We start from the raw sequence: 25,630 nt of genomic DNA on the forward strand, positions 1-25,630 counted from the left end.
ACCAAGCTTTCCATCAATATCTTGTAGCGCAGAACAGTTTGGTTGTCTGTGCAACACTGGATACCCCCTTCTGAAGGGTTATCTAATCAGTGCAGTTGGACAATGCCACAGCAGCTGCCTACATCAACCATCAAGAGGGGACCAGGAATCTGGCTGCCCTGAAGGACACAAACCAGATCATCTTCCGGACAAACTCCAGCAATCTCTGCAATCCACTTTTCAGGAGTTTACAACTGGAAAGCAAATTATCTCATTCGCCATCACCTAGATCAATGGGAATGAGCCCTTCATTTGGATGTCTTCAATTTGATATGCCAAAAATGGGGGACCCTCTTCCCAATAGCCTAGATCTGCTATCTCAAGGCCCTCTATCCCCTTCCTGCTTCTCAGTCTCTGCCTTTAAGACCATATCTGTTGAATCCCAGGTGTGAATTTTTCTGTACCCCCAGTTGAGGCTAAGCGACTCAACTATACATGAAAACACAGGAACTGGAGTGCAGAAAAATGACAGCAAGTGCTCTGGACTGGAGAGTCAAAATTTGGCTGTAGCAGAAGGTAGTTTTTTTTTTGTTTTTTTTTTTTGCAAACAAACGAGGATCCTGGCAAGATGTACCGCAGAAAACTAACGAACAGGATCTGGGAAGGCCATTCCCCTCCCTGTTTTTTGGCAATGACAAGTAGGTGTGGGAGATACGTGGATGAGATTTTACCCAAATAAAACGTATAAAGACACTGCGTACCTGTTTCAAAAATAAGGGCATCGCTATTGGGAGCGTCTGGAAAACATACATAATTCGGGGCATGTTGTCCATTTTAAGTATGGCATTCTTACCCGTCCAAGAATGAGCATAATTAGCCCACTTGTGAAGGTCTGCTGTTATATCGCGTAGGGCAGGGGGAAAATTAGCTTTGAGAATCTGATCTAGGGTATGGGAAATCTTGACCCCTAAGTATGAGAAGAGGAAGCCTCCCAGAATGGAAAGGAGGCACAGAGAGTTCGAAACCTAGACCTGGGTATAGAGATAGTCAAACGCTCTGATTTATGGGTATTTATTTTGAAATTCGAGAGGGACCCATAATGTCTCAATTCCTCCAGAAGGTTTGGGAGGGTGACCTCCGGGATTGCTACAAAAAACATAAAATCGTTGGTGAAGGCTGCCACCCAGTGTTCTGTCCGGCCCATTGGTAATCCCCTAACATTCTGATTCTGTTGAATATGTTTCAAAATGGGTTCTAAGGACAAAATGAATATCATGGGTGACAGGGGGCACCCCTGCCGGGTCAAATTTGACAAACAAAAATATGCAGAGGTGGCCTCATTGGTTCTAACTGCTCCTAACAGGTGTGAATAGATGGCTTTGATCCAAGTAAGGAATCCCTGACCCACTCCCACATGTCTAAGTGTCTCCTTCAGGAAAAGCCAGTCCACCCTGTCAAATGCCTTCTCTGTATTGGCAGGAAGCAGACACATAGAGAGCTTACGTGAATGGACCCCATGTATGACATTTCGGACCCTGGTACTATTGTCTTTGGCTTAGAGGGCATAAAACCCACCAGGTCAGGGTGGACTATTTCCTGAAGGAGAAGCTGCAATCTAAGTAAGAGGATTTTTATGAAGATTTTTAGGTGGTATTCAAAAGCGAGATGGGCCTATAATTTATACACTGGGTGGGGTCCTTGCCCTCCTTCAGAATGACAGTGATACGGGCCCGCAAAAAACCAATGGCAGGGGATGGCCCTCAAGGAGGCAGTTGAAGGCGGCAACGAATCTAGGCGCCAAGATAGGGGCAAATGCTCTATACTATGCCCCCATGAGACCATCTGGCCCTGGGGCTTTCTGAGCCTTAAGAAGCTTAACACAAAAATTCCTCTGTTGACACTGGGGCACTAAGACCTTCTACCTCTTCTGGAGAGATCGAGGGTAAGCCTGATTTAGTCAAATCCTCTCCAATTTGTCGCTTTTTGGTGATAATTTTAGCGGGCGTCTGGGGAACATTCAGATTATAGAGTGTTGAGTAATAGGAGCAGAAGACCTATGCAATCTCCTGCGAGGTATGACTTCGCTGTCCCTGCCCCTTGTCAATAAAGGGTATATAACTCTGAAGGGAGAGCTCCCAAAGAGAATGCACCAACAGTCTGCCAGGCTTATTGCCATGTTCGTAGAACAACTGACGGACTCTCCATAGTTTTTATTTTTAGTGTCATGAAGAAGCATTTCCGCTAGTTTACCCCGCTGACTGCATAAAGCAGCTGCTACTGCCTGAGACTAGGATTTTTTTATGGGTTCGCTCTAAAGTAGCCACCACGTCCAGTTTTGTAAGCAGGGCAAATCAATTCTTTTTTTTTAATTCCGACGTCTTTGAATGAGCACGGCACGCATGATGCATTTATGCGATTCCCACTGTGTAGCAGGAGAAACCTCCGATCATTATCTTGAAAGATGTGTCGGGGTTTGTGCGAGTTCACTTAGGACTCCTGAACCAAAGACTCATTAAGTTTCCACGACCACACTTTAGAATGCATTAAACTCATCCGCAAATCCAGAGTGACTGATGCATGATCTGATATGGTTTGGGTGGCTATCGATTGTGTGGAATGCTTCAGGAAGTAAGGATTGGGAGAGAAAAAGATAATTTATCCTGGTATAACCGACTTGGGGGGGATTGAAAGCGTGTGACGATTGTGGCGTCAGACCCCAGCCCTTCTCACCAAACTCGTGACCGAAGGACTAGCCAATCTAAAACCACACTGTCACGTGCGTAACAATACCACGCCCAGCTGCACCCTGCACAAAGATTTTCCAGCTTACTGGACCACAATCGATACACCGGCAGCCTGGGAGCGATTATTACTGGGTCAGGTTATTACGCAATTAACCCTTCACACTGCCACCACCTCCTTTTTGTACAGAGAAAGAGGAAACTCGGCAATATTAGCAATAACACTATGATGGTTAGATAATCATCTCTATACCACTGTCACCGCAGGCAGGTTATACAGAGGGTTAAACACCCACACAGTAGCGCTCTTCAGCGGCAGGAATTCGTAATTTGAATTAAAAAGCTTTAGAAACAGTTTAACACTTTCAGAAAGTAAGATTTATTACTAAAAGGTCAAAAGGGTGCAATAAAAATATTTACAGAAAAAGATGTAGCATATATATACAGTCAGGTCCATGAATATTGGGACATCGACACAATTCTAACATTTTTGGCTCTATACACCACCACAATGGATTTGAAATGAAACAAACAAGATGTGCTTTAACTGTAGACTGTCAGCTTTGAGGGTATTTACATCCAAATCAGGTGAGCGGTGTAGGAATTACAACAGTTTGCATATGTGCCTCCCACTTGTTAAGGGACCAAAAGTAATGGGACAGAATAATAATCATAAATCAAACTTTCACTTTTTAATACTTGGTTGCAAATTCTTTGCAGTCAATTACAGCCTGAAGTCTGGATAGACATCACCAGACGCTGGGTTTCATCCCTGGTGATGCTCTGCCAGGCCTCTACTGCAACTGTCTTCAGTTCCTGCTTGTTCTTGGGACATTTTCCCTTCAGTTTTGTCTTCAGCAAGTGAAATGCATGCTCAATCGGATTCAGGTCAGGTGATTGACTTGGCCATTGCATAACATTCCACTTCTTTCCCTTAAAAAAACTCTTTGATTGCTTTTGCAGTATGCTTTGGGTCATTGTCCATCTGCACTATGAAGCGGCGTTCAATGAGTTCTGAAGCATTTGGCTGAATATGAGCAGATAATATTGCCCGAAACACTTCAGAATTCATCCTGCTGCTTTTGTCAGCAGTCACATCATCAATAAATACAAGATAACCAGTTCCATTGGCAGCCATACATGCCCACGCCATGACACTACCACCACCATGCTTCACTGATGAGGTGGTATGCTTAGGATCATGAGCAGTTCCTTTCCTTCTCCATACTCTTCTCTTCCCATCACTCTGGTACAAGTTGATCTTGGTCTCATCTGCCCATAGGATGTTGTTCCAGAACTGTGAAGGCTTTTTTAGATGTCGTTTGCCAAACTCTAATCTGGCCTTCCTGTTTTTGAGGCTCACCAATGGTTTACATCTTGTGGTGAACCATCTGTATTCACTCTGGTGAAGTTTTCTCTTGATTGTTGACTTTGACACACATACACCTACCTCCTGGAGAGTGTTCTTGATCTGGCCAACTGTTGTGAAGGGTGTTTTTTTCACCGGAGAAAGAATTCTTCGGTCATCTACCACAGTTATTTTCTGTGGTCTTCTGGGTCTTTTGGTATTGCTGAGCTCACCGGTGCGTTCCTTCTTTTTAAGAATGTTCCAAACAGTTGTTTTGGCCACGCCCAATGTTTTTGCTATCTCTCTGATGGGTTTGTTTTGTTTTTTCAGCCTAATGATGGCTTGCTTCACTGATAGTGACAGCTCTTTGGATCTCATCTTCAGAGTTGACCGCAACAGATTCCAAATGCAAATAGCACACTTGAAATTAACTCTGGACCTTTTATCTGCTCATTGTAATTGGGATAATGAGGGAATAACACACACCTGACCATGGAACAGCTGAGAAGCCAATTGTCCCATTTACTTTTGGTCCCTTAACAAGTGGGAGGCACATATGCAAACTGTTGTAATTCCTACACTGTTCACCTGCTTTGGATGTAAATACCCTCAAATTAAAGCTGACAGTCTGCAGTTAAAGCACATCTTGTTTTTCATTTCAAATCCATTGTGGTGTATAGAGCCAAAAATGTTAGAATTGTGTTGATGTCTCAATATTTATGGACCTGACTGTGTATGTATATATATGTGTGTGTATATACAGTGGGGATCGAAAGTTTGGGCACCCCAGCTAAAAATTTGTATTAATGTGCATAAAGAAGCCAAGGAAAGATGGAAAAATCTCCAAAAGGCATCAAATTACAGATTAGACATTCTTATAATATGTAAACAAAACTTAGATTTTATTTCTATCATTTACACTTTCAAAATAACAGAAAACAAAAAAGTGGCGTCTGCAATAGTTTGGGCACCCTGCAGAATTTATAGCATGCACTGCCCCTTTTGCAAAGCTGAGACCTGCCAGTGTCATGGATTGTTCTCAATCATCGTCTGGGAAGACCAGGTGATGTCAATCTCAAAGGTTTTAAATGCCCAGACTCATCTGACCTTGCCCCAACAATCAGCACCATGGGTTCTTCTAAGCAGTTGTCTAGAAAACTGAAACTGAAAATAGTTGACGTTCACAAAGCTGGAGAAGGCTATAAGAAGATAGCAAAGCGTTTTCAGATGTCAATATCCTCTGTTCGGAATGTAATTAAGAAACGGCAGTCATCAGGAACAGTGGAAGTTAAAGCAAGATCTGGAAGACCAAGAAAAATATCAGACAGAACAGCTCGCAGGATTGTGAGAAAAACAATTCAAAACCCACGTTTGACTGCACGATCCCTCCAGAAAGATCTGGCAGACACTGGAGTTGTGGTACACTATTCCACTATAAAGAGATACTTGTACAAATATGGTCTTCATGGAAGAGTCATCAGATGAAAACCTCTTCTAGGTCCTCACCACAAAAATCATCGTTTGAACTTTGCAAATGAACATATAGACAAGCCTGATGCATTTTGGAAACAAGTTCTGTGGACCGATGAGGTTAAAATTGAACTTTTTGGCCGGAATGAACAAAGGTACGTTTGGAGAAGAAGGGGCACAGAATTTAATGAAAAGAACCTCTGTCCAACTGTTAAGCAGGGGGTTGGATCAATCATGCTTTGGGGTTGTGTTGCAGCCAGTGGCACAGGGAACATCTCACAAGTAGAAGGAAAAATGGATTCAATAAAATTTCAGCAAATTTTGGATGGTAACTTGATGCCATCTGTGAAAAAGCTGAAGTTAAAGAGAGGATGGCTTCTACAAATGGATAATGATCCTAAACACACCTCAAAATCCACGGGGGATTACATCAAGAGGCGTAAACTGAAGGTTTTGCCATGGCCTTCACAATCTCCTGACCTCAACATAATTGAAAATCTATGGATAGACCTTAAAATAGCAGTGCGTGACAGACAGCCCAGAAATCTCAAAGAACTGGAAGACTTTTGTAAGGAAGAATGGGCAAAGATACCTAAAACAAGAATTGAAAGACTCTTGGCTGGCTGCAAAAAGCGTTTATAAGCTGTGATACTTGCCAAAGGGGGCAGTACAAGATATTAACTCTGCAGGGTGCCCAAACTTTTGCAGACGCCATTTTCTTGTTTTCTGTTATTTTGAAAGTGTAAATGATGGAAATAAAATCTAACTTTTGTTGACATATTATAAGAATGTCTAATCTGTAATTTGATGCCTTTTGGAGATTTTTCCATCTTTCCTTGGCTTCTTTATGCACATTAATACAAATTTTTAGCTGGGGTGCCCAAACTTTCGATCCCCACTGTATATGTATGTATGTATGTGTGTGTGTGTGTGTGTGTGTGTGTGTGTGTGTGTATATATATATATATATATATATATATATATATATATATATATATATATATATATATATATATATATATATACACATACATACAGAGAACAATAGCACAGCGAAGAGATAACAGAGGGAAGTTAGAGGGTTAAAGTACTTGCCACACGTCCTGGGTTAAGCAGATCAGGTTTCAGAGCCAAAAGGATTTTTTTTATCTCCCTTTGTCAGTTTCGATGTTAAAGCAGGGAGATCTTCAACTCTTCACACACAGCTCAACTCAGCCTAGCTTAGCTTTTCTAGTAACTCCACAGGGTGTCTCCCTGGAGCAGTAAACCAGTCGCCTCATTTGGGGAGGGAGGTGTAGGTGGAGACCTAAGTTATGACCAAAAACTCTCTTAGCTTCTATTATGATTCATAACTTATTCTCGGGGCATTTAGCAGCCTTGCTACTAGCAGATTAATATGCAGCCGCATCTGCCGAATGGTTTGATATGAAATATGACATATTTACTTTAATGGTTCAGGAGATACGATTTTCTGCTCTCCTATATATGTCAGATAAGGGGTGTAATATATCAGGAAACTGGTCTTGGCGTAAGCCATCCGACTATGGGCTCCATGTTTATGTAAGTCTTTCATAATCCAATCATAGGGGAAAATGAATGTTGAATGTGGGGTCTGGTTTATGACTTATCTCGAATGTCTTTGAACTCAGTGAAGGACTTGGTTTAAGCTTTTACGATCCCGTCATATGACGTCCTTCCATTCTCACTGCGCATGCGCGGCTCAGGGAGCACGCAGCACGGCGATCGCCGGTGCGCTATGTCCCTCGGACACAGCGGATCACGGAAAGAGCCGAAGATGTCGGCTCGGTCATGTGATCAGCTGTGTCCAATCACAACTGATCACATGTAAACATGGAAATGCCGGTTATTGGCATTTCTCTCCTCTCTAGCTGTCATGCTGACAGCTCGAGAGGTGAGGAGAGCCGGTAATCGGCTTTCTGCGGAGGGGACATGTACACTGATCATCAGGGCACTGATAATCATTGTGCCCTGATGATCAGTGTGGCCCCAGAAGTGCCACCTGTCAGTGTCCATCAGTGCCAGCAGTCAGTGCTCATCAGTGCCACGTACCAGTGCCCATCAGTGCCACATCAATGCCACATATCAGTGCATACCAGTGCACATCAATGCCACATATCAGTGCCCATCTGAGCTGCCTTTCAGTGTCACCCATCAATGACAGTCAGTGCCACCTATCAATGCCAATCAGTGCTGCCTGTCAGTGCCGCCTATCAGTGCCATATATCAGTGTCATGTATCAGTGCTGCCTTTCAGTGCCCATCAGTGATGCCTGTCAATGCCCATCAAAGCAACCTACCAGTGCCTCCTCATCAGTGCCACCTATCAGTGTCCATCAGTGCAGCCTATCAGTGCTCATCACTGCAGCCTCATTAGCACACATCAGTGAAGGAGAAAAATCACTTATTTATTGTATAACAAAAACTAAGAAAAAAACTTCAAAAATTCCAGAGGTGATTAAATACCACCAAAAGAAAGCTCTATCTGTCTCAAAAAAATGATAAAAATTTCATATGGGTACAGTGTTGCATGACCGCACAATTGTCATTCAAAGTGTGACAGCGCTGAAAGCTGGAAATTAGCCTGGGCAGGAAGGGGGTAGAAGTGCCCTGTAGGCTAGTGGTTAAAGATAGCAAGTGTGTACTGACTTCTATTAAACATGATTTTGAATGTGTTTGCCTATTACTGAACACAGCTATATCTCCAGTTATAAGAGGGTGCGCGCACTTATGCAACCATATTATTTTACTAGATTACTCCGCCACCCCCCCCTAAACAAAAAAAAAAGATTTCAGTTTGTTTTCAATTGAACTGTACAGTTTATAGGTCAGTTTATAGGTCACATTGAAGGTGGAAAAAGTTCTGAAATTATTTATCTTCTACTAGAACAGCTGAACTTTATTTGGGGTTAATCAGAGGCACTTTAAATGATGGTAGGTGTGTACTGACTTCTATTTAACAAGATTTTGAATGTGATTGCTTAATTCTACATCCCCAGTTATAAGAGGGTGTGCACACTTTTGCACCACATTATTTTAGTTTTTTATGTTTACTTCCCCCTCAAAAAAAGAATTCAGTTTGTTTTTCAATTGAGTTGTACAGTTTATAGGTCACATTAAAGGTGGACAAACTTATGAAATGATTTATCTTCATCACATTTTATTACATCACAAAACCTGACATTTTAACAGGGTGTGTAGACTTATTATATCCACGGTGGGGAGAGATGTACGCAACAACAGAGTTGGAGACACACTGCATCCGGCTGATAGAAGTGACATTTTACATAACGTAATACACACCTCCCCCATGCCACCAGTATGGGTGTCACATTGGTGGCGGTCACCCGGGTTTGCCAGGCAGTGGGCAAGAAACATTGACTAATAAAGACCCAAACCACAGGCCAAATGGCTAAACTGAATTAGGGCTCTGAAAAACCCCCCCCAAAAAAATACCGGCGCTATCGTGATGATATGACAAATCATAAATTCAAATTTAAAAAAAATCATATGTTCAGTAAAAAAAAAAAAAAAAAAAAAAAAATATATATATATACACACTCTGCTGTTCCTAAAGTGGAAAACAACTTAAATAAGGAATACTCAATAAAACAGTGCAAAAAAATATTAAAATGTGACAAACTCCCAAACAAACACTGCTTGAGTGCTCCAATCAAAAAATTGTGTCCACACGTAATTTGTTTAATACGTAGTATCACGCAACAGTGCTCCACGATCACCTTCCAAATATACTCTCACTCACCAGATAGGATGAACTCCTAGCTTTTTTTGGCTTAAGAGTCAAAAAGGCTTAAACTGGTGAGCTGTGTTCTCAGGCATAATCAGGACCCAGACAGGCATAACCAGGATTCAATATACTTCCTCAATACTTGATCTGGACTTGACGTCACAAAGGTCGGACAGGAACCGGAAATTACCCCTCCAGGGCATTCTCAAAGACCATAATCTCCGGTTCCTCCATATATAAATATACACTGCCTCCACTCCTGGCAGTTGGTAAATTACTGGAATAGGGGCATCTGGCACCAAGTATCTAGTCTCCTTTTTATTCAGCAGTCCCTCCTCTCCAAATCCAACTAACTTTTTTTAATTTAGCCTTATATTTGGTGGTGGGATTCCCTTTTAGTACTTCATAAGTCTCACTATCCCCTAATAGTCTGTTCAATTCCTCATTATAATCCTTTTTATTAAGAATGATCACCCCTTCCCCTTTATCTGCTGGCCTTATTACAATTTTTTTTTTTTGTTTTTCTAATTGTTCCAAACCAATGATGAGATCTCTTTTCTGCCTAATACGGGGAACAATAAAATCATGCTCAACCTCTTTCTTATATGCATCAACACAACAATTGCTCAATTTAGTAGGCAAATATTCTCCATCATTCTGTCTATCCTTTGACCTTCTTATCCCAATACTTTTTAACATTCAGCTTCCTGATACACTTCTGCAAATCTATGTATGTGTCCAATTTATCTAAATTCCTATCAGGAGCATATTTTAAACCTAACTAAAGAACTTTCAATTTCTCCTCTGTGAAATGAGCATCACTAAGATTAAACATGCCCTGCATTACATTTCTCTTTCTTTTTTCCCTTCCCCTTGCTACACCCCCTTCTTCTCTTCTTCCATTTTGTATGTAGGGTCACATAAAGGGTACACAAGGAACCTGTCTCCAATTCCCTCTTCCCCTCCCCGATGGAAAATATGGTCCTCCCTTTCCTCTGGCATGAGGTCCCCCCCCCTTCCCCTCCACAGGGGTCCCCCATATCCTCTCCTCTGAAACTCCTCTCCATATCCCTGAGGATCTGGACAGGGTGACGGTTGATTCCAACCTCTAAGGGGTTCGAATCTACTATGAACAGTTACCCCATATTATAGGGTACCGGTTCAGAATCTATTCTGAAACTGTACCTTATAATATGGGGTTGGCCTTGATTGTACCTCTCCTCTCTATTATTTGGGGGGGTTACTCCACTTCTCTTGTGGGATTCTCCCTGTTGTTGTTGTACATTCCTCACGTTTTGGGGTGAAGGAGTGTAAGTAGTGGTTCTATTGATATCCCTTTCCTCTGTGGATGCTCTAGAATTCACATTCACTTTGTCAACCTCTTCCTGCCATTTGTAAACCATATTCTGTTTATAATCCTGAGTGTCTCTGTAATACTTTGTTTTTTTTTCTTCTGCATGTGTTCAACTACTTTCTTGATAAATTCCAGCAGTTGTTTCATTCTATCTTTATAATCTGTTGTATTTTAAAAAGGTGCCATCTTTTCTTTTAATGCATTAATTTTTTCTTCCAAAGATCTTAATTTCTTTTTTTCTTGCTATTATAAGCTTCAACATGATTAAAGAATGAAAACCATTCTTCATCTAATTCTTTTCCTGACATGCCATCATTTGGTGCTACTTCCCACCTTAATCTTCTAGGTGTAATACCCTCTCTGGTGTATTTCTCCAGTGTCACAACATCCCACCATGCTCTAATTTGTTTATCTAGTGCATTCTTAAGATGTCTTAAATCCCGATTTAAATCTGTGTGTTCCAATAGTGTGCGAAAAAATCTTATCAATATTCACTTGTTTCTGTTGAATAAAATTAAACACCTCCATAGCTGCTGGGTGCAATCACTTGAAAAATTAAAAAAAAATCTAAATACCCGCGCTATTGTGACAAATCATAAATTCAAATAAAAACATCATATGTTCAATAAAAAAAATATATATAATGCTGCTGTTCTTAAAGTGAAAAACACCTTATGGGAAGTGAGGTATCAAGGTGGAAGGAGTGAAGGCAGTGTATATTTAGTGTGGAGGAACCGGAGATTGTCTTTGAGAACGCCCTGGAGGAGGAGCAAAACGCATCAACGTAATTTCTGGTTCCTGTCTGATCTTTGTGATGTCACATCCGGATCAAGTATTGAGGAAGTATATTGATTCCTGGTTCAGCCTGTCTGGGTCCTGATTATGCCTGAGAACACAGCTCACCAGTTTAAGCCTTTTTGGCTCTTAAGCCAAAAAAGCTAGGCGCTCGTCATATCTGGTGAGTGTGGAGTATACTGGAAGGTGATTGTGGAGCACTTCGGGGTCATGCTACGTATTGAACACATTTTGTTTGGACAAAATGTTTTGATTTGAGCACTCAAGCACTGTTTGTTTGGGACTTTGGACTTTGTCACAGTTTAATATTATTTTTTGCTCTGTTCTATTGATTATTTATGAATTAGGGCTCTGCATTAGGAAGTCAGAGTAAAGCACATCTTTTGGTCTTTTGGCATTTATGGGCCGGCAGATCCTCACCCAGCCAACACACCCACAAAGAAAATGCAGGAGTGTCGGCAGGTAGGATGTGCCAAGCCCGTCTCATAAATATTCAAATAACAGATGCTATTGGTAACTGATTATCCTCCAACAAAACACCTTCAGATACCATACTGTTCCATTCAATTGTCAAGGATATAGGGAGCGTGAAATCCAAACCGCTCATCCAAGCAGCCCGCCCGATCCCGTAGGGAGAACTCAAGCAAATGTCCAAGCCGTTCCCGTCCGGGCAGAAATCCGGATTTGGTAACTTAGAGATGGTAGATGACTGCCCGAGTCACATAAACACAATCATGTGGACAGTACAAGTTACAGGCAGAAAACCTGGTTGTCAGCCGACAACGTCAGGGAGAGGGAAACATTGGAGCACCGTACAAAATAGAGTCCCGATTCCTTCCCCCACGGATACGCCTGACCATTTCTTTGCACATTCCGCCTTGATGCGCAAAATCACTGTGGCAGCGGCAGAGGTTGTGAAAAGAAATCCAGTGTCGTCCAGTTAAGGAATAAGATGGCCAGGACCCTCAGCAGGGCAAAAAGGTCCGGCAGCTGTGCTGGAATACGGTATGTCATCGAGCAATTGCCTTTCCGAACCGATACGTAGGAGAATCCCCACCGATATGTGGATCTTTTCCAGAAGGGATTTCAGGCTGCGGCATAGCTGAAGGCTACGTCTGGAGAGGTCAGGGATGATTTGGATAGTTGCCCCGTCAGTGGACCCCTATGCCGTGCTCTACGGAGGATCTCCTCCTTTAGGTTATAGAAGTGCACTCTGCACAGGGTATCTCATGGGTGCCCCTCTTCCATGGGAGCAGGTCCCTGGATGTGGTGGACTCTATAAAGCTCCAGATCAACATCTGGGTTTCTATCCAGCAATGTGTTCAGAATTGCGATCACAAGGTGAGGTAGCTTCTGTTAAGGTTATTCCTCCTGCTCCTATTCTTAAGATCATCCTGGTGCAGACTTAGGACATATAGGTGTTGCTGATATTGCGACACCGTGGATTCTATGGCCAAGACTTTTTGCTCTGTGGCTGATTGTCCCGTTTTGAGCATGTCTACCCATGCAGTATGAGAGTTTAGGGTATCTTTGACTTCCCGGAATTCATCTTTTAAAAGTCTGCCTCAAGGTCAGAGCTAGCAACTGAATACTGAATCTCTTTTTGTGGTGAGGGTGTCTAGATATGTTTGCGCCTCGGGATCCAACAGGCTGGCCGGTGAACCTGAGTTGGCCGGCCAGGAGGTCAGGCGATCCAGCTGCAGGGAGACTGCCTGGATGAGATCTGGTGGTGCAGTGGGCAGGAGCTCCCATGGAAACTCGCATATAGGCAAAGAGTCTTGAAGTGGGAGAACGTCTGCCTGTGTAGCTTCTGCTATGCCATGTGCTCCGGGCGCCATGTTGATTCCCTCCAGAACTCCGGCCGCTCTGGCAGAGAAAAATCCAGCACCAAAGAGCTAAGGGTCAGCGGACCAGATACCTGGGGTTTTCTTCCCCCTTTTGGCATAGTGTCAGCCATGGGTGGCGACGGGAGACCTGATTGTATTATGGGTTTGTGCAGAGCTCCTGGGAGACATGTCCTCACTCCGTCATAACGTGACCACGTCCCTCGAAAAGGTCTACTTTAATTAGAAGCATAGTAAGTATTTTGAATATCACATTTTTTGCCACAAGATTTTTGAAAGTATAGAAAGAAAATAGAAAATAAAAATGCATTTTTTTTATATATAGCTGTCAATTAGGATATTTCTCACGCACAGCATGGGCATATTTTGAATTGCACCCCAAAACACTCTGCTATTCCTGTGGATACCACATATATGAGACTATTGTGCAGATTAGTTGCATAAAGGGGCCCAAAATCCAAGGAGTGCCTACAAGTTTTCAATGGGCAAAAATTAGGCATCTAGAACAGTAGAAACACCCAAAAAAATTACACTTTTAAACACAAACACTGCTCTATGCGTTCATAAGACACACAGAGCCGTGGCTCGGCTCGACCCCCTCCTCATTGGCTGTGATTGACAGCAGCGGGAGCCAGTAGCTCCCTCTGCTTTGTCTCAGCCAATGAGAAGAGAGCGACCCAGGCTCAGTCGGGGGGGGGGGGGGGGGGTGAGCTGCACACTGAAGGCTTTTTTGTTTTTAAGTATTATAAAAATCAACATTGAATCAAAAACTAGGAACTGTAATGCTCTTCTCTGTATGAGTGGCCATGGAATATTGCTTTAGTGTAGGGTCACCTGTGGAAATCCCCATTGCTAAAAATCAAACGAGCTTGGCTTAGGCCTGCTTTCACACTGATCCATTTTTTGTTCAGTTTAAAAATGCGGAAGAAAACTGCATCCCTTTAAATCCTATGGCTCTCTTCACACTGATCCGCTTCAGTTGCAGTGAACAAAATCCTGCTTGCTGCATTTTTGCTGCATATTTGTTCAGTTACAAAAAAAAAAACACACCAAAAATGCATCCCTCCATTGAAATGAATGGGAATCGCATAAAAAAACGCAACAAACCTGTGGGAAGTGCATTGTCCAGTGGGGCAAAACGCAATGTTAACGCATCAAAAACGCAACTCGCCACAGCAAAAACAGTTTCATGTGCTTGAACCTGGTAATGAAGAAATGAGCACTCTGATTAGGCCATTGCTGTGCTCTCCCCTCCTGCACACAGTTGAGCCCTGATAAACTCAGGGTCCTGACCTTTTGTCTGCTAGTTTCACCATATTGAGATTTACAGGAGGCCGATATCAAACAAATTTAGTTTTTTTTACAGTGTGACTAAACTCTCTCAATCAACATTAACTATTTTTAACTCTTGTGCTGCAAGCATTAGCGAATAGGAAGATATGTTATATAAACTTTTTTCTCTAATACATTCATTAATTTGTGGCCTTGGCCAAAATGTCACTCTTCCCAGGAGTCTTCATGGGCATTTTGTTCTTCATCTGGAATAGGGGAGGCGAGGGGAAGGGTTTCTCAGCTAAGCACACCTTCCTGTCTGCATGCCTGAGCTAAAGGTAGATGAATTCCAGGAAATGCAGCTTGAATCATCTGCCCTTACTCAAGATCTGTGCAGCTAGACATGCTAGGGTGGTGTTTTTCAAAGTGATTTCTCAGCAAAGTAAAGCATGGAGACCTGGATGGATGGGTGAGTTTGCTTTGAATGTTAATAATGAATTAAATAGCATTTTCAGTTTATAGTGCTCCGCTTACAGGTTAGTTCTGCTTTACATATACAGTTGTGGCCAAAATTATTCAACCCCCACTGAAATTGAGTGTTTTGGCCAGTTTGACATTGCTTTTGATCATTCAGTCATCTTGCTTACATTTACATTAAAGAGGCACTTGTAGGTCAGACAAATATAACATAACAGTTATAATGAAATAACCACAAATGTCTTTTCTGTGCTCACAGCATTATCAGTTTTATTCAACCCCCAAGTGACATTCAATCTTAGTACTTAGTACAGCATCCTTTTACAGTTATAACAGCTTTTAAACGTGAAGCATAGCTTGACACAAGTGTCTTGCAGCGATCTACGGGTATCTTCGCCCATTCTTCATGGGCAAAGGCCTCCAGTTCAGTCACATTCTTAGGCTTGCGCACTGCAACTGCTTTCTTTAAGTCCCACCAGAGGTTCTCAATCGGATTTAAGTCTGGTGACTGCGATGGCCACTCCAAAATGTTCCAGCCTTTCCTCTGCAACCATGCTCTAGTGGACTTGGAGGTATGCTTGGGATCATTGTCCTGTTGAAAGGTCCAACGTCTCCCAAGCCTCAGGTGTGTGACGGACTGCATCACGTTTCCATCCAATATCTCCTGGTACTGAAGAGAATTCATGGTACCTTGCACACGCTGAAGCTTCCCTGTACCTGCAGAAGCAAAACAGCCCCAAAGCATGATTGACCCTCCACCATGCTTCACAGTAGGCAAGGTGTTCTTTTCATCATAGGCCTTGTTCTTCCTCCTCCAAACATAGCGTTGATCCATGGGCCCAAACAGTTCTAATTTTGTTTCATCAGTCCACAGAACACTATCCCACAACTTTTGTGGTTTGTCCACATGGCTTTTGGCATACTGCAGTCGACTCTTCTTATTCTTTGGAGACAGCAAGGGGGTACGCCTGGGAGTTCTGGCACGGAGGCCTTCATTACGCAGTGTGCGTCTTATTGTCTGGGCTGAAACTTCTGTACCCACATCTGACAAATCTTTTCTCAGTTCCTCAGCAGTCACACGGGGACTTCTCTCCACTCTACGCTTCAGGTAGCGCACAGCAGTCGAAGTCAGCATCTTCTTTCTGCCACGACCAGGTAGCGTTTCAACAGTGCCCTTTGCCTTGAATTTGCGAATGATGCTTCCTAAGGTGTCTCTTGGTATGTTTAACATCTTTGCAATCTTCTTATAGCCATTGCCCTTCCTGTGAAGAGAAATCACCTCTTCTCTTGTCTTCCTGGACCATTCTCTTGCCTTCACCATGTTTGTAACCACACCAGTAAATGTCTAGAAGGAGCTGAGTATCACAGTCATTTTAAAGCTGCCTAATTGGTGCTTATTATGCTTGATTGCTGCTCGGTGACATCCACAGGTGTTTTCAATACCTGATGGAAAGCACCTGTATGAACCTCTGTTCTTCAGAGTGGTAGTCTTTAAGGGGTTGAATAATTGTGGCAATGAAGAAACCACATAAGAACCATTTACTACTGTATTACATAAACAATTGATGTCATTTTAGTTGCATTTGGGTAGTTACAACGTCCTTGTAGGATTTGATTCTGAATACAATTCCAAATGTACACTATAGTCCCTAAACCCCTTTACAGCATTGGGGGTTGAATAATTTTGGCCACAACTGTATTTATGTAAACATAGATTGATTTCAAGATATATTTACATCTTCCAGCCTTTTGGAATTGTTATACAGGTACGAATATTATGATCTGTTCGTTTTGAGTGATGTTTGAATCTTCTTTTGTTATAGAATGGAAACGTTCCATGTGGTTGCTGAGAAGGTTTTAATGGAATTCCAGGTCTTGCTCCAGCATAGTCCATCCCCTATAGGCAGCACAAGGATGTTGCAGCTCATGGCCATCAACATGTTTTCTGTGAACAACTGTCAAAAAAAAGGTACAAAATCCTTACTCTTTATGTGAAATTTACATGGTGGAAGAACTGGCGTAAGCCTCATACATAGTCTTTTACTTGGTGATTTAAATCCTTGGCGTAAAATTTCCAGTGCTTTCTCTTGCTTAGGGAGCCACAGGTGCTGTGTACAACCGTCTAGGCAAATTATTGCCTGTAGGGGGATTTACACTTGTAGCTGCCAATGCAGAGGAGCATTTGCGGTTTTCTTTTTCAGGACTTCTCAGATTTTGAAAGGGACTATGTGTATATGGCCCTATGTAGCGTGCATCCTATTGAATTTTATTTCTTTGAGGATTACAACTGACCTGTAATAGCAGAGCCAACATAAGGGGGAAAAATGTTGTATGAACTTCTGCAGCATGTAATACAGCACAGTAAAAAGACTCTGCAATTGAATGTTTATTATTTTTAGGTATGGCACTTCTGAGGGTGGTGACAAAATAGATTAGGCTGTCTGTCCTGGCCTCGAGGGCATGAAAGGCCTTTTTTTTTTTTGGTTATCTAAAGAGGTGACATCCAGATCATGTGCAGGAAAATAGAGATCTCCCAGTTACTGCACATTTTTGTCAGTGCTATGCTTATACTTTGGCATCGACTCTCCTGGCTTTTCAGTATTGTTGAACTTGTTTGATGGCCTATAAAGTCAAAGACCTAGAATGCAACTTCTAATTGATGAAAAGAAAATTAGACTTGGAACAAGTTAATTTGCCCAATAACTGTGTTGTGTGCTTACACATTACAGTGAAGGAAATAAGTATTTGATCCCTTGCTGATTTTGAATGTTTGCCCACTCACAAAGAAATGATCAGTCTAAAAATCAAATGGTAGGTGTATTGTAACACTGAGAGACAGAATAGCAACAAAAAATTCAAAAGAAATGCATGTTTAACAAATTATGCACTGATTTGCATGTTCATGAGGGAAATAAGTATTTGATCCCCTATCATTCAGCAGGATTTCTGACTACCAGGTGTCTCATACAGGTAACAAGTTGAGATTAGAAGCAGTCTCTTAAAGGGAGTGCTGCTAATCTCCTTTTGTTACCTGTATAAAAGACACCTGTCCACAGGAGCAATCAAACAATCAGATGCCAAACTCTCCACCATGGCAAAGAGCTGTCCAAGGATGTCAGGGACAAGATTGTAGACCTACACAAGGCTGGACTGGGCTACCAAACTATCGCCAAGCAGCTTGGTGAGAAGGTGACAACAGTTGGTGCAATCATTCGCAAATGGAAGAAACACAAAACAACTGTCAGTCTCCCTAGGTCTGATGCACCATGCAAGATCTCACCTCATGGAGTGTCAATGATCATGAGAACAGTGAGGAATCATCCCAGAACTACACGTGAGGATCTTGTCAATGATCTCCAGGCAGCTGGGACCACAGTCACTAAGAAAACAATCGGTAACACACTACGCTGACAAGGACTGAAATCCTGCAGTGCCCGCAAGGTCCCTCTGCTCAAGAAAGAACATGCTCAAGCTTGTCTGAAGTTTGCCACTGAACATCTGAATGATGCAGAGGAGGAGTGGTTGAAAGTGTTGTGGTCAGATGAGACCAAAATTGAGCTCTTTGGCATCAACTTAACTCATCGTTAAGTTGATGGAGGAGTTGGAGGAGGAGGAATGCTGCTTATGACCCCAAGAACACCATCCTAACTCAAACATGGTGGTGGAAACATTCTGATTTGGGAGTGTTTTTCTGCTAAGGGGACAGGACAACTGCACCGCATCAAAGGGACGATGGACGGGGCAATATACTGTCAAATCGTGGGTGAGAACCTTCTTCCCTCAGCCAGGGCATTGAAAATGGGTCGTGGATGGGTGTTCCAGCATGACATTGACCCAAAACACATGGCCAAGGCAACAAAGGAGTGGCTCAAGAAGAAGCACATTAAGGTCCTGGAGTGGCCTAGCCAGTCTCCAGACCTTAATCCGATTAAACATCTGTGGAGGGAGCTGAAAGTTCAAGTTGCCAAACGTCAGCCACCAAACCTTAATGACTTGGAGAGGATCTGCCAAGAGGAGTGGGACAAAATCCCTCCTGAGATGTGTGAAAACCTGGTGGCCATCTACAGGAAACGTCTGACCTCTGTGATTGCCAACAAGGGATTTGTCACCAAGTACTAAGTCATGTTTTGTGAAGGGGATCAAATACTTATTTCCCTTATGAACATGCAAATCCGTGCATAATTTGTTAGACATGCATTTCTTCAGAATTTTTTGTTGCTATTCTGTCTCTCAGTGTTACAATATACCCATTATTCGCTTTTTAGAATAATCATTTCTTTGTGAGTGGGCAAACATTCAAAATCGACAGGGGATCAAATACTTATTTCCTTCACTGTATATGTGTGTGGGCTGACACTGCAGGTACTTGCAGCTGCATTTATGTTGTGGTTCTATTTTAACGTGAATTATTGCTCACACAATGATATCTGACTGGCTCCACTCAACCAGGCATGGCCACTAACTGTAGAGACATCATAAGTTCTAAGAAATATGAACAATTTTCTTTTGGATAAACTGCTCCTTAACTACTAAGGAGGAATAATAGTGTGAGGGCAGTGTATTGGTAGTGGGAAAAAAAAAAGTGACAATTTTTAGTGATGATTAGACAAGGATTGTACGTTTGTGAGCTTTACATATTTATAAGTTGTGACTTTTTTCCATAATTTTTTCACCTTAGTGCTTGCTATGTTGCTTCAAAAATTAAAAGAAACTCACTTTTCTATAGTATTTTAATTTCGCTGTCCAACTGAAACATCATATGGAGCCTTCGGATTTATTGTGAATCGCAGATCAGATTAGCCTGTCCAGTGCTTGGCAGTAAAATAACTAGGCAAGACGAAAGAACTGAATAGATTGCAAGTTTGCTGGTTGGAAGTGACGAATATGAAATGTTCATATACAGCATTTTATTTTTTTAGTCACAACATGATAAAGAAAATATGTACACGCAGCTTATGTGCTGCTTTTTTTTTCCAAGATAAAACTTCATTTATGGAATACACAAATCCAGTTCTTATTTACTTTGGTTTGGTGTTCACTTAGTATATCCAGGGATCTATGGGTTGTTCCAACACAGAGTTCATTGAACATTACATGCTCTGCGTTCCATTCATAAGGTGAACTGTACTTGGGAAAGCATGTGTGCATTTGAGCTCATACTAACATCATTGGTATTAAAGCTGAACTCCGGAATGAGCAAATATTGGCTAAATCCAAAAAGGCATTTGTATTGTTACTTGAATTTTGTGTACTTTGTGTATTTCTTCCAGGCCTGTGAAATAATGATCTAGATTAGAATGAAACTTTGCCTCTGTGCAGGTGCTTCCTATATTAATGACCAGTCACTGCTGCTCGCTCTCTTTCTGCAGGGTAACTGGTCTTGTATGCGCCCTCTCTTGTAGTTTTCTTTTAGCAGCCTCTAACGGGTGACCCTGCTGGGTCCCTCCCACAGCTCTGCTGTCTGCAGTAATTATGTACAGGACAGTGGTGATGTCACTACTACTTTTTCAATGTTTTAATTGGGTTTGCAGAGGCATTTGGTGCACACAGAGGATTTGTATCTCCACAGACATTAAGAAATATAGTTGATGGCATTCTAAACCTTTCTCCTTCCTGCACCTTGTGCTTTTCAACTGCAAAGGATGTGATGGAATGATCATGTAATTTCATGGTGTCATTTTGTTGGTCTATATTCAGAGTCTAATGTAGAGTATCATCACATTCAGTAAATTCTGTTTGAAATATGAGGCATGCGGAATGGCACTGCATAGATAAATGCATGACCTCTCTCTGTAGTCGAACAGCCAGTATTTCCTGCACAAGCACTACATATCCCACAATACCGAAGTCTTCGTGTAGTACTTGTGCAGTTGAATCCAATTACATGGCTTACCATGCTTGATGTTTGTTTCATAAAATTAGAGCACATTTGTGATTCAACACAGAGAATTGGCTACGCATGCATGTGGCCCAGATAAGATGTTTCTGGTCCCGCTGGTATAAAAGGAAAATAGTTGCATTATTGGATGGGGATAGGAGAATCAAGTAGCCATGACACTACAAACTGCAACTGCGACATGTAAGCCCATCATTACATAGAAAAGCAAACAACACAGGGATTATAACCTAGTTAAAAGAACAAAGTTTAAAAGTGTACAGTGCCTCTTAAGCAGAGTATTTGATCCCAGGGTTCAGCTTTAACCATCTTCTCTATCTTCTTTGCTGCTCTGTGTGTGATTAGATATGGATGTAAATACTCTAAAAAAGAAAGCAATGAAAAAATATAGGGCTCCCTGGCTTTTATAGAATATTTAGACTTCCATCATGTCCTTTATTTGTTGGTAAAATATTCTGTTTCATGTACACCATTAAATGACAAAGGAAGTGATGGTGGAAGTCTGTGTTCACAGAATTAATTCACTGGCTTTGTTACAATTCTAACTACCAGTTTGTTTCTTCTTCAGATGAGACCACAAAGGTGGGCATTTTTTAAAAATTAAAACATACTATATTTTTGTTTGTCGATTACCATTAAACACGATCCTATTTATTTATATTGTTGAAGCATGTAATTGTAACACATACATTTCATCTTGGCAATGGTTGTTTTTTTTCCGCCTTTTAGTTTCCCTTGATTTCATACTCTGGATTCCTCACTGTGCCCTCCTGTTAGCAGCTCTGAAATGAGAGCCCAATGCCGAGAGATTTAAGAGCGTGAGATAATTGGTGTGTAATCCTCCGCGCATGCACAAACGTGTGTAGATGCTAATGTTACTCTAACAGCCGTTCCCAGTAGCACTGCCAGCTACTTAGCAGTAGCTGGTGTTTACTGTCTGCACTTTTGCAGCTAGCTGCCAAAGTAGACCTGTTGAATATATCTGTATAGCACACAAGAATTCATATTAGCAGTAAATTGCATTTTTTTTTCGTTGTGGACAAATGAGCCAGTGATTATCCATCTGTGATATACTCCCATGTTCTTTATGAACTGTGCACACATACAACCCCTTATCTCTATTATGTGCATTTCTTGTAATCCTAGCATTTGTGCAAGATATTAGCTTCTTGGTAACATTTAAGGATAGAGTGAGAGCTTTTGTGACTTTTAAGTAAAACTTCAGTTTTGTTCAGGGCAAAACATTACCCTATGGGCATTGCAGGGACTTTAGCACATTTGTTCTATACTCTTTACCTGCATCTGTAATATTTATATTGTGATGGACCATTCCAGTGAATTCCCAAAATGACAGATTAGTAGGAATGGCTGCCTACTGTGATCAGTGAACAGTTTCAGCGTTTTAAAAATTGAAACACCGCATTCCTTCCTGTAATTGTTTACCACCCTTGGGCTGTACAACACCAAAGATGAAAAACTGACTTTAGTGAACTTAAAGAATATGCAAACCCGAAATTTCATATTCTTGATATGTGCCTGCTGTACCATATATTTTTATGAAAAAGTATCCTGTTCTCTTTTTGTATTGCTTCCTTTGTGTGAAATCCCTGGTTTTCCTGCCAATCCCTCTGCTTTCATATTAAAAGCTGACCACACTAGGCAGGAGAGCAAAGTGTAGTCTGACCTCTAGCTGTGCTGGGAACTCAGCCTGCTCTCTACCCATGATGAGACGTGTCTTGTTACATCCTACCTGCACAGCCTTTTGCTGGGAAGATCAGTGTACTTCTGATTCTCCTCCACCAGCTCTTATGCAGCTGAGAACAGAAGATATGTGATCACTTATTAAAAAAAAAAAAGAGTAAAAAAGATTTTATAATGATTTTTTTAATATGTATACACAAATGTTTTGCCTTTCATTTCTATTTTACACTGAATGGGTTTAGGTGAGGTTTTGCAATCACTTTAACAGTGCTTTTCCACACTATAAACATAAAATATACATGTGATCAGCACCTCTGATGTACAGAAGCGTCTAGGAGCAGAAAAAAAAAATTTGTAGTTTTTTTTTTTTTTTTTGGAGCATTTTTCCAGCATAAAAAAACCTGCTAAATGCTCCTAAACATTACCAAAACGCTCCTAACAGCGTGATTATTATTTTTTTAGCTTTTTTTTTCCCCCTACATGTACTGTAAAAATGCTCCTAGACACTGTATCAGCTTTTTTTAAATTTTTTTTAGCCAGAGTTTTTTGAGCTTAAAAAAGAGCTAGTTTGCATGGATCCTTAACCAGAGGAATAAAGATTTGGATTCAATCTCTACATCGGAGGTACTTATCTTTTGTCTGTTTTACAGTGCTGGGAATGCCCAACATTTTGTCCTAAAGTGATAATAAGCCGAAGAGCAAACATATTGCAACTTACCAATTCTTAGATGTGATGGTTACATTAGGTTTCATTTTTAGGCTTGCTTTCTTCTATTTTCAACTGGTGATCCAGCCAGTAAGCTCTCCTGCAGATGTAGTAGTTAGAGATAAGAGAAACTATTTACCACTAATGGGTGCTTACAGTGATTAGCTTTTATTTATGTAAAATCTTTATCTCAAAAGAAAATAGACTGTTTGCTGTAACTGCTAGTGTATTTAAATCTGCTAGTACATCTGACACTTCCCTCCCCCCAGATTAACAATGCTGCTGCCCAAATGTGCCCTGTGCTCCTTCATCCAGAGTGGAGGCACTGTAATACAGAAGGTGTGTTACTGACCAGATTACCAGGTGAAAATGGGGAAAAAAGCCTAAAAAGAACGAATGCAGCTACCACATCTAATACAATATATTAAATTTCTGTTTTGGATTTAATACTGCTTTAAGCTCTGTGCAGACTTCTCTGTGTGTATTGATGTGGCTGAATATCAAATGACTGATATGAATGGGGATCCCTGTTTTGTGCTGGGATATGTTGGCTCTATAGATGTACTAGAAATTGGGAAAAAACAACAACTGAATTTTGCATTGTGTGGATGGAGGAGGATTTCGCCTAAAAGAAGAGTCCTTAGTACAAGTGGCACGTCCTACTGACTGTAAGTTATGCTGATTTTTCTGTTTTTTTTTATTTTGGCTGCACTTGGGCGTTAGGAATTTTATGCTGCACAGATTTGTACCAACGTTCCTAGTGTAAACGCACGTTTACCATGGACTTGTTGTTATAATTGTTTAGAAACCAGGCCTAGATATTAAATCAGGTGGTAGTGGCACTACTGACAGATTCATTTTTTTTCTGCCCATTACCTGCTATACATTTTGGGTACCAGACCCACTGTAGGACTCACGCATGGATATGCCTTCTTTATTTTCCTGGTTGGTGCATGCAGACTAGTCATGGTAATTGTACTTTTTCATTGCAGCTCGTAACTCCCTAATTTTAGTCAAGGATTAATGACTGTGAACTTTTTCCTCTGGTGCATCTAGGGGATGAGGAAAGCAAGGGAAGCAGGTTTGTCATTTTCCTGTCATGATTAGGCAGACATGAGCACAGCTTGAGTGGGCAACTCCTCTCTGGTTCTTATTTTTCCAAGTTTTAATCCTCAGACTGTCATGTATGGAGTGTCTGTTTTACTTCTTTGTTAGCTCTGAGCACTGTGTGTCATTATGGCTGCCTTGATTTGAAGCATGATACGGAGCTGCTCTCGGTCACATGAATACCAGTGCTGGCATTTGGCTTCCTCTGCACAAGGAGAAAATACAGCTGCTTGGAGTGATTTTCAGAGCTGTCTTATGATAGAATTCTTTCAGCACTGCGAAATCGCTCCATAGTGGCCCCAGTAATAAAGATACATTTTTGTCTTTGTGCCATTGTCATGTTTTTTTTTTGTTTTTTTTTAATTTTTAAAGAAAAAATATTTATAAAGCACGTTTGTTGCATTTTTGGAACAAAAACAATTGAAAGATTATGTCTGGAGGATTCAAAGGAATGAAACGGGCAAAATTGGGGTCAGTTAAAATTGATGGTTAGCCAGAGCTTGGACACATTTTCTGAGTATTCAAAACCCATATAATCCAATCTAGCAGCCACAATTTAAAAGGCTAGTATAGTGGATTTGTGCTTAGTTTTGAGCTATTTATTATGATCCGGACTTTAAAAAATACAGTGTTAGACTTTTTTGTTAAATAATACAGCATATAAATGTTTTGTACGTAATTTACAGAGCTCAGTTGCAGTGCAAAAAAGTGTGGTCGAATTGCATGTTTTATTTTCCTTCGCATGATGCAACTAAACTAGCTATGAATGCAAAGCAGAAATTTCTTATTTACTTTTGAATAAAGTAAGGCATGATTATGACCCCTGGCAGTATTTCTTGATTTGCTGTCTGTGTTCTGTTGGGGAAATTTCCCTTCATTTCCTGTCCAGAGAAAAGGAACAAGATTTCTTCAAAGCTAAGAGATATCCCCTCTGGGCTATATGTCCATGGGCAGTTTGGCCAATCTGTGCCACATTCTAGCTTTATTCAGGTGCCCTGGAGGCACGAGTGTATTATTTAGCGGCAGTGCCAGCAAGCTGATATATGGCAGCTCAATGCTGTACTGAGTGATACTCTCGTTTAGGAATGTATGCATTCAGGAACATTCTATACCATATGCAGGAATTTGGCTTTCACCGCATACTTACCTGAATGCATATGAGATTAAACACAAGT

At 41.3% G+C, this 25,630-nt stretch overlaps 1 protein-coding gene across 1 annotated transcript in view; it reads left to right on the forward strand.

The window, feature by feature from the left end:
- The window catches only part of SMG6 (SMG6 nonsense mediated mRNA decay factor), a 481,063-nt gene that overhangs the window by 112,216 nt on the left and 343,217 nt on the right, over positions 1-25,630 (forward strand). Inside the window, exon 10 of the mRNA XM_089657570.1 lies at positions 16,869-17,014. Within this exon, the coding sequence (XP_089513696.1) occupies positions 16,869-17,014 (146 nt within the window). The remainder of the gene's footprint in view (positions 1-16,868; positions 17,015-25,630) is intronic.

Source organism: Staurois parvus, unplaced genomic scaffold, assembly GCF_062004578.1.
Source record: "Staurois parvus isolate SC_StPar_1 unplaced genomic scaffold, SC_StPar_1.0 ptg000029l, whole genome shotgun sequence".
Taxonomy (NCBI): domain Eukaryota; kingdom Metazoa; phylum Chordata; class Amphibia; order Anura; family Ranidae; genus Staurois; species Staurois parvus.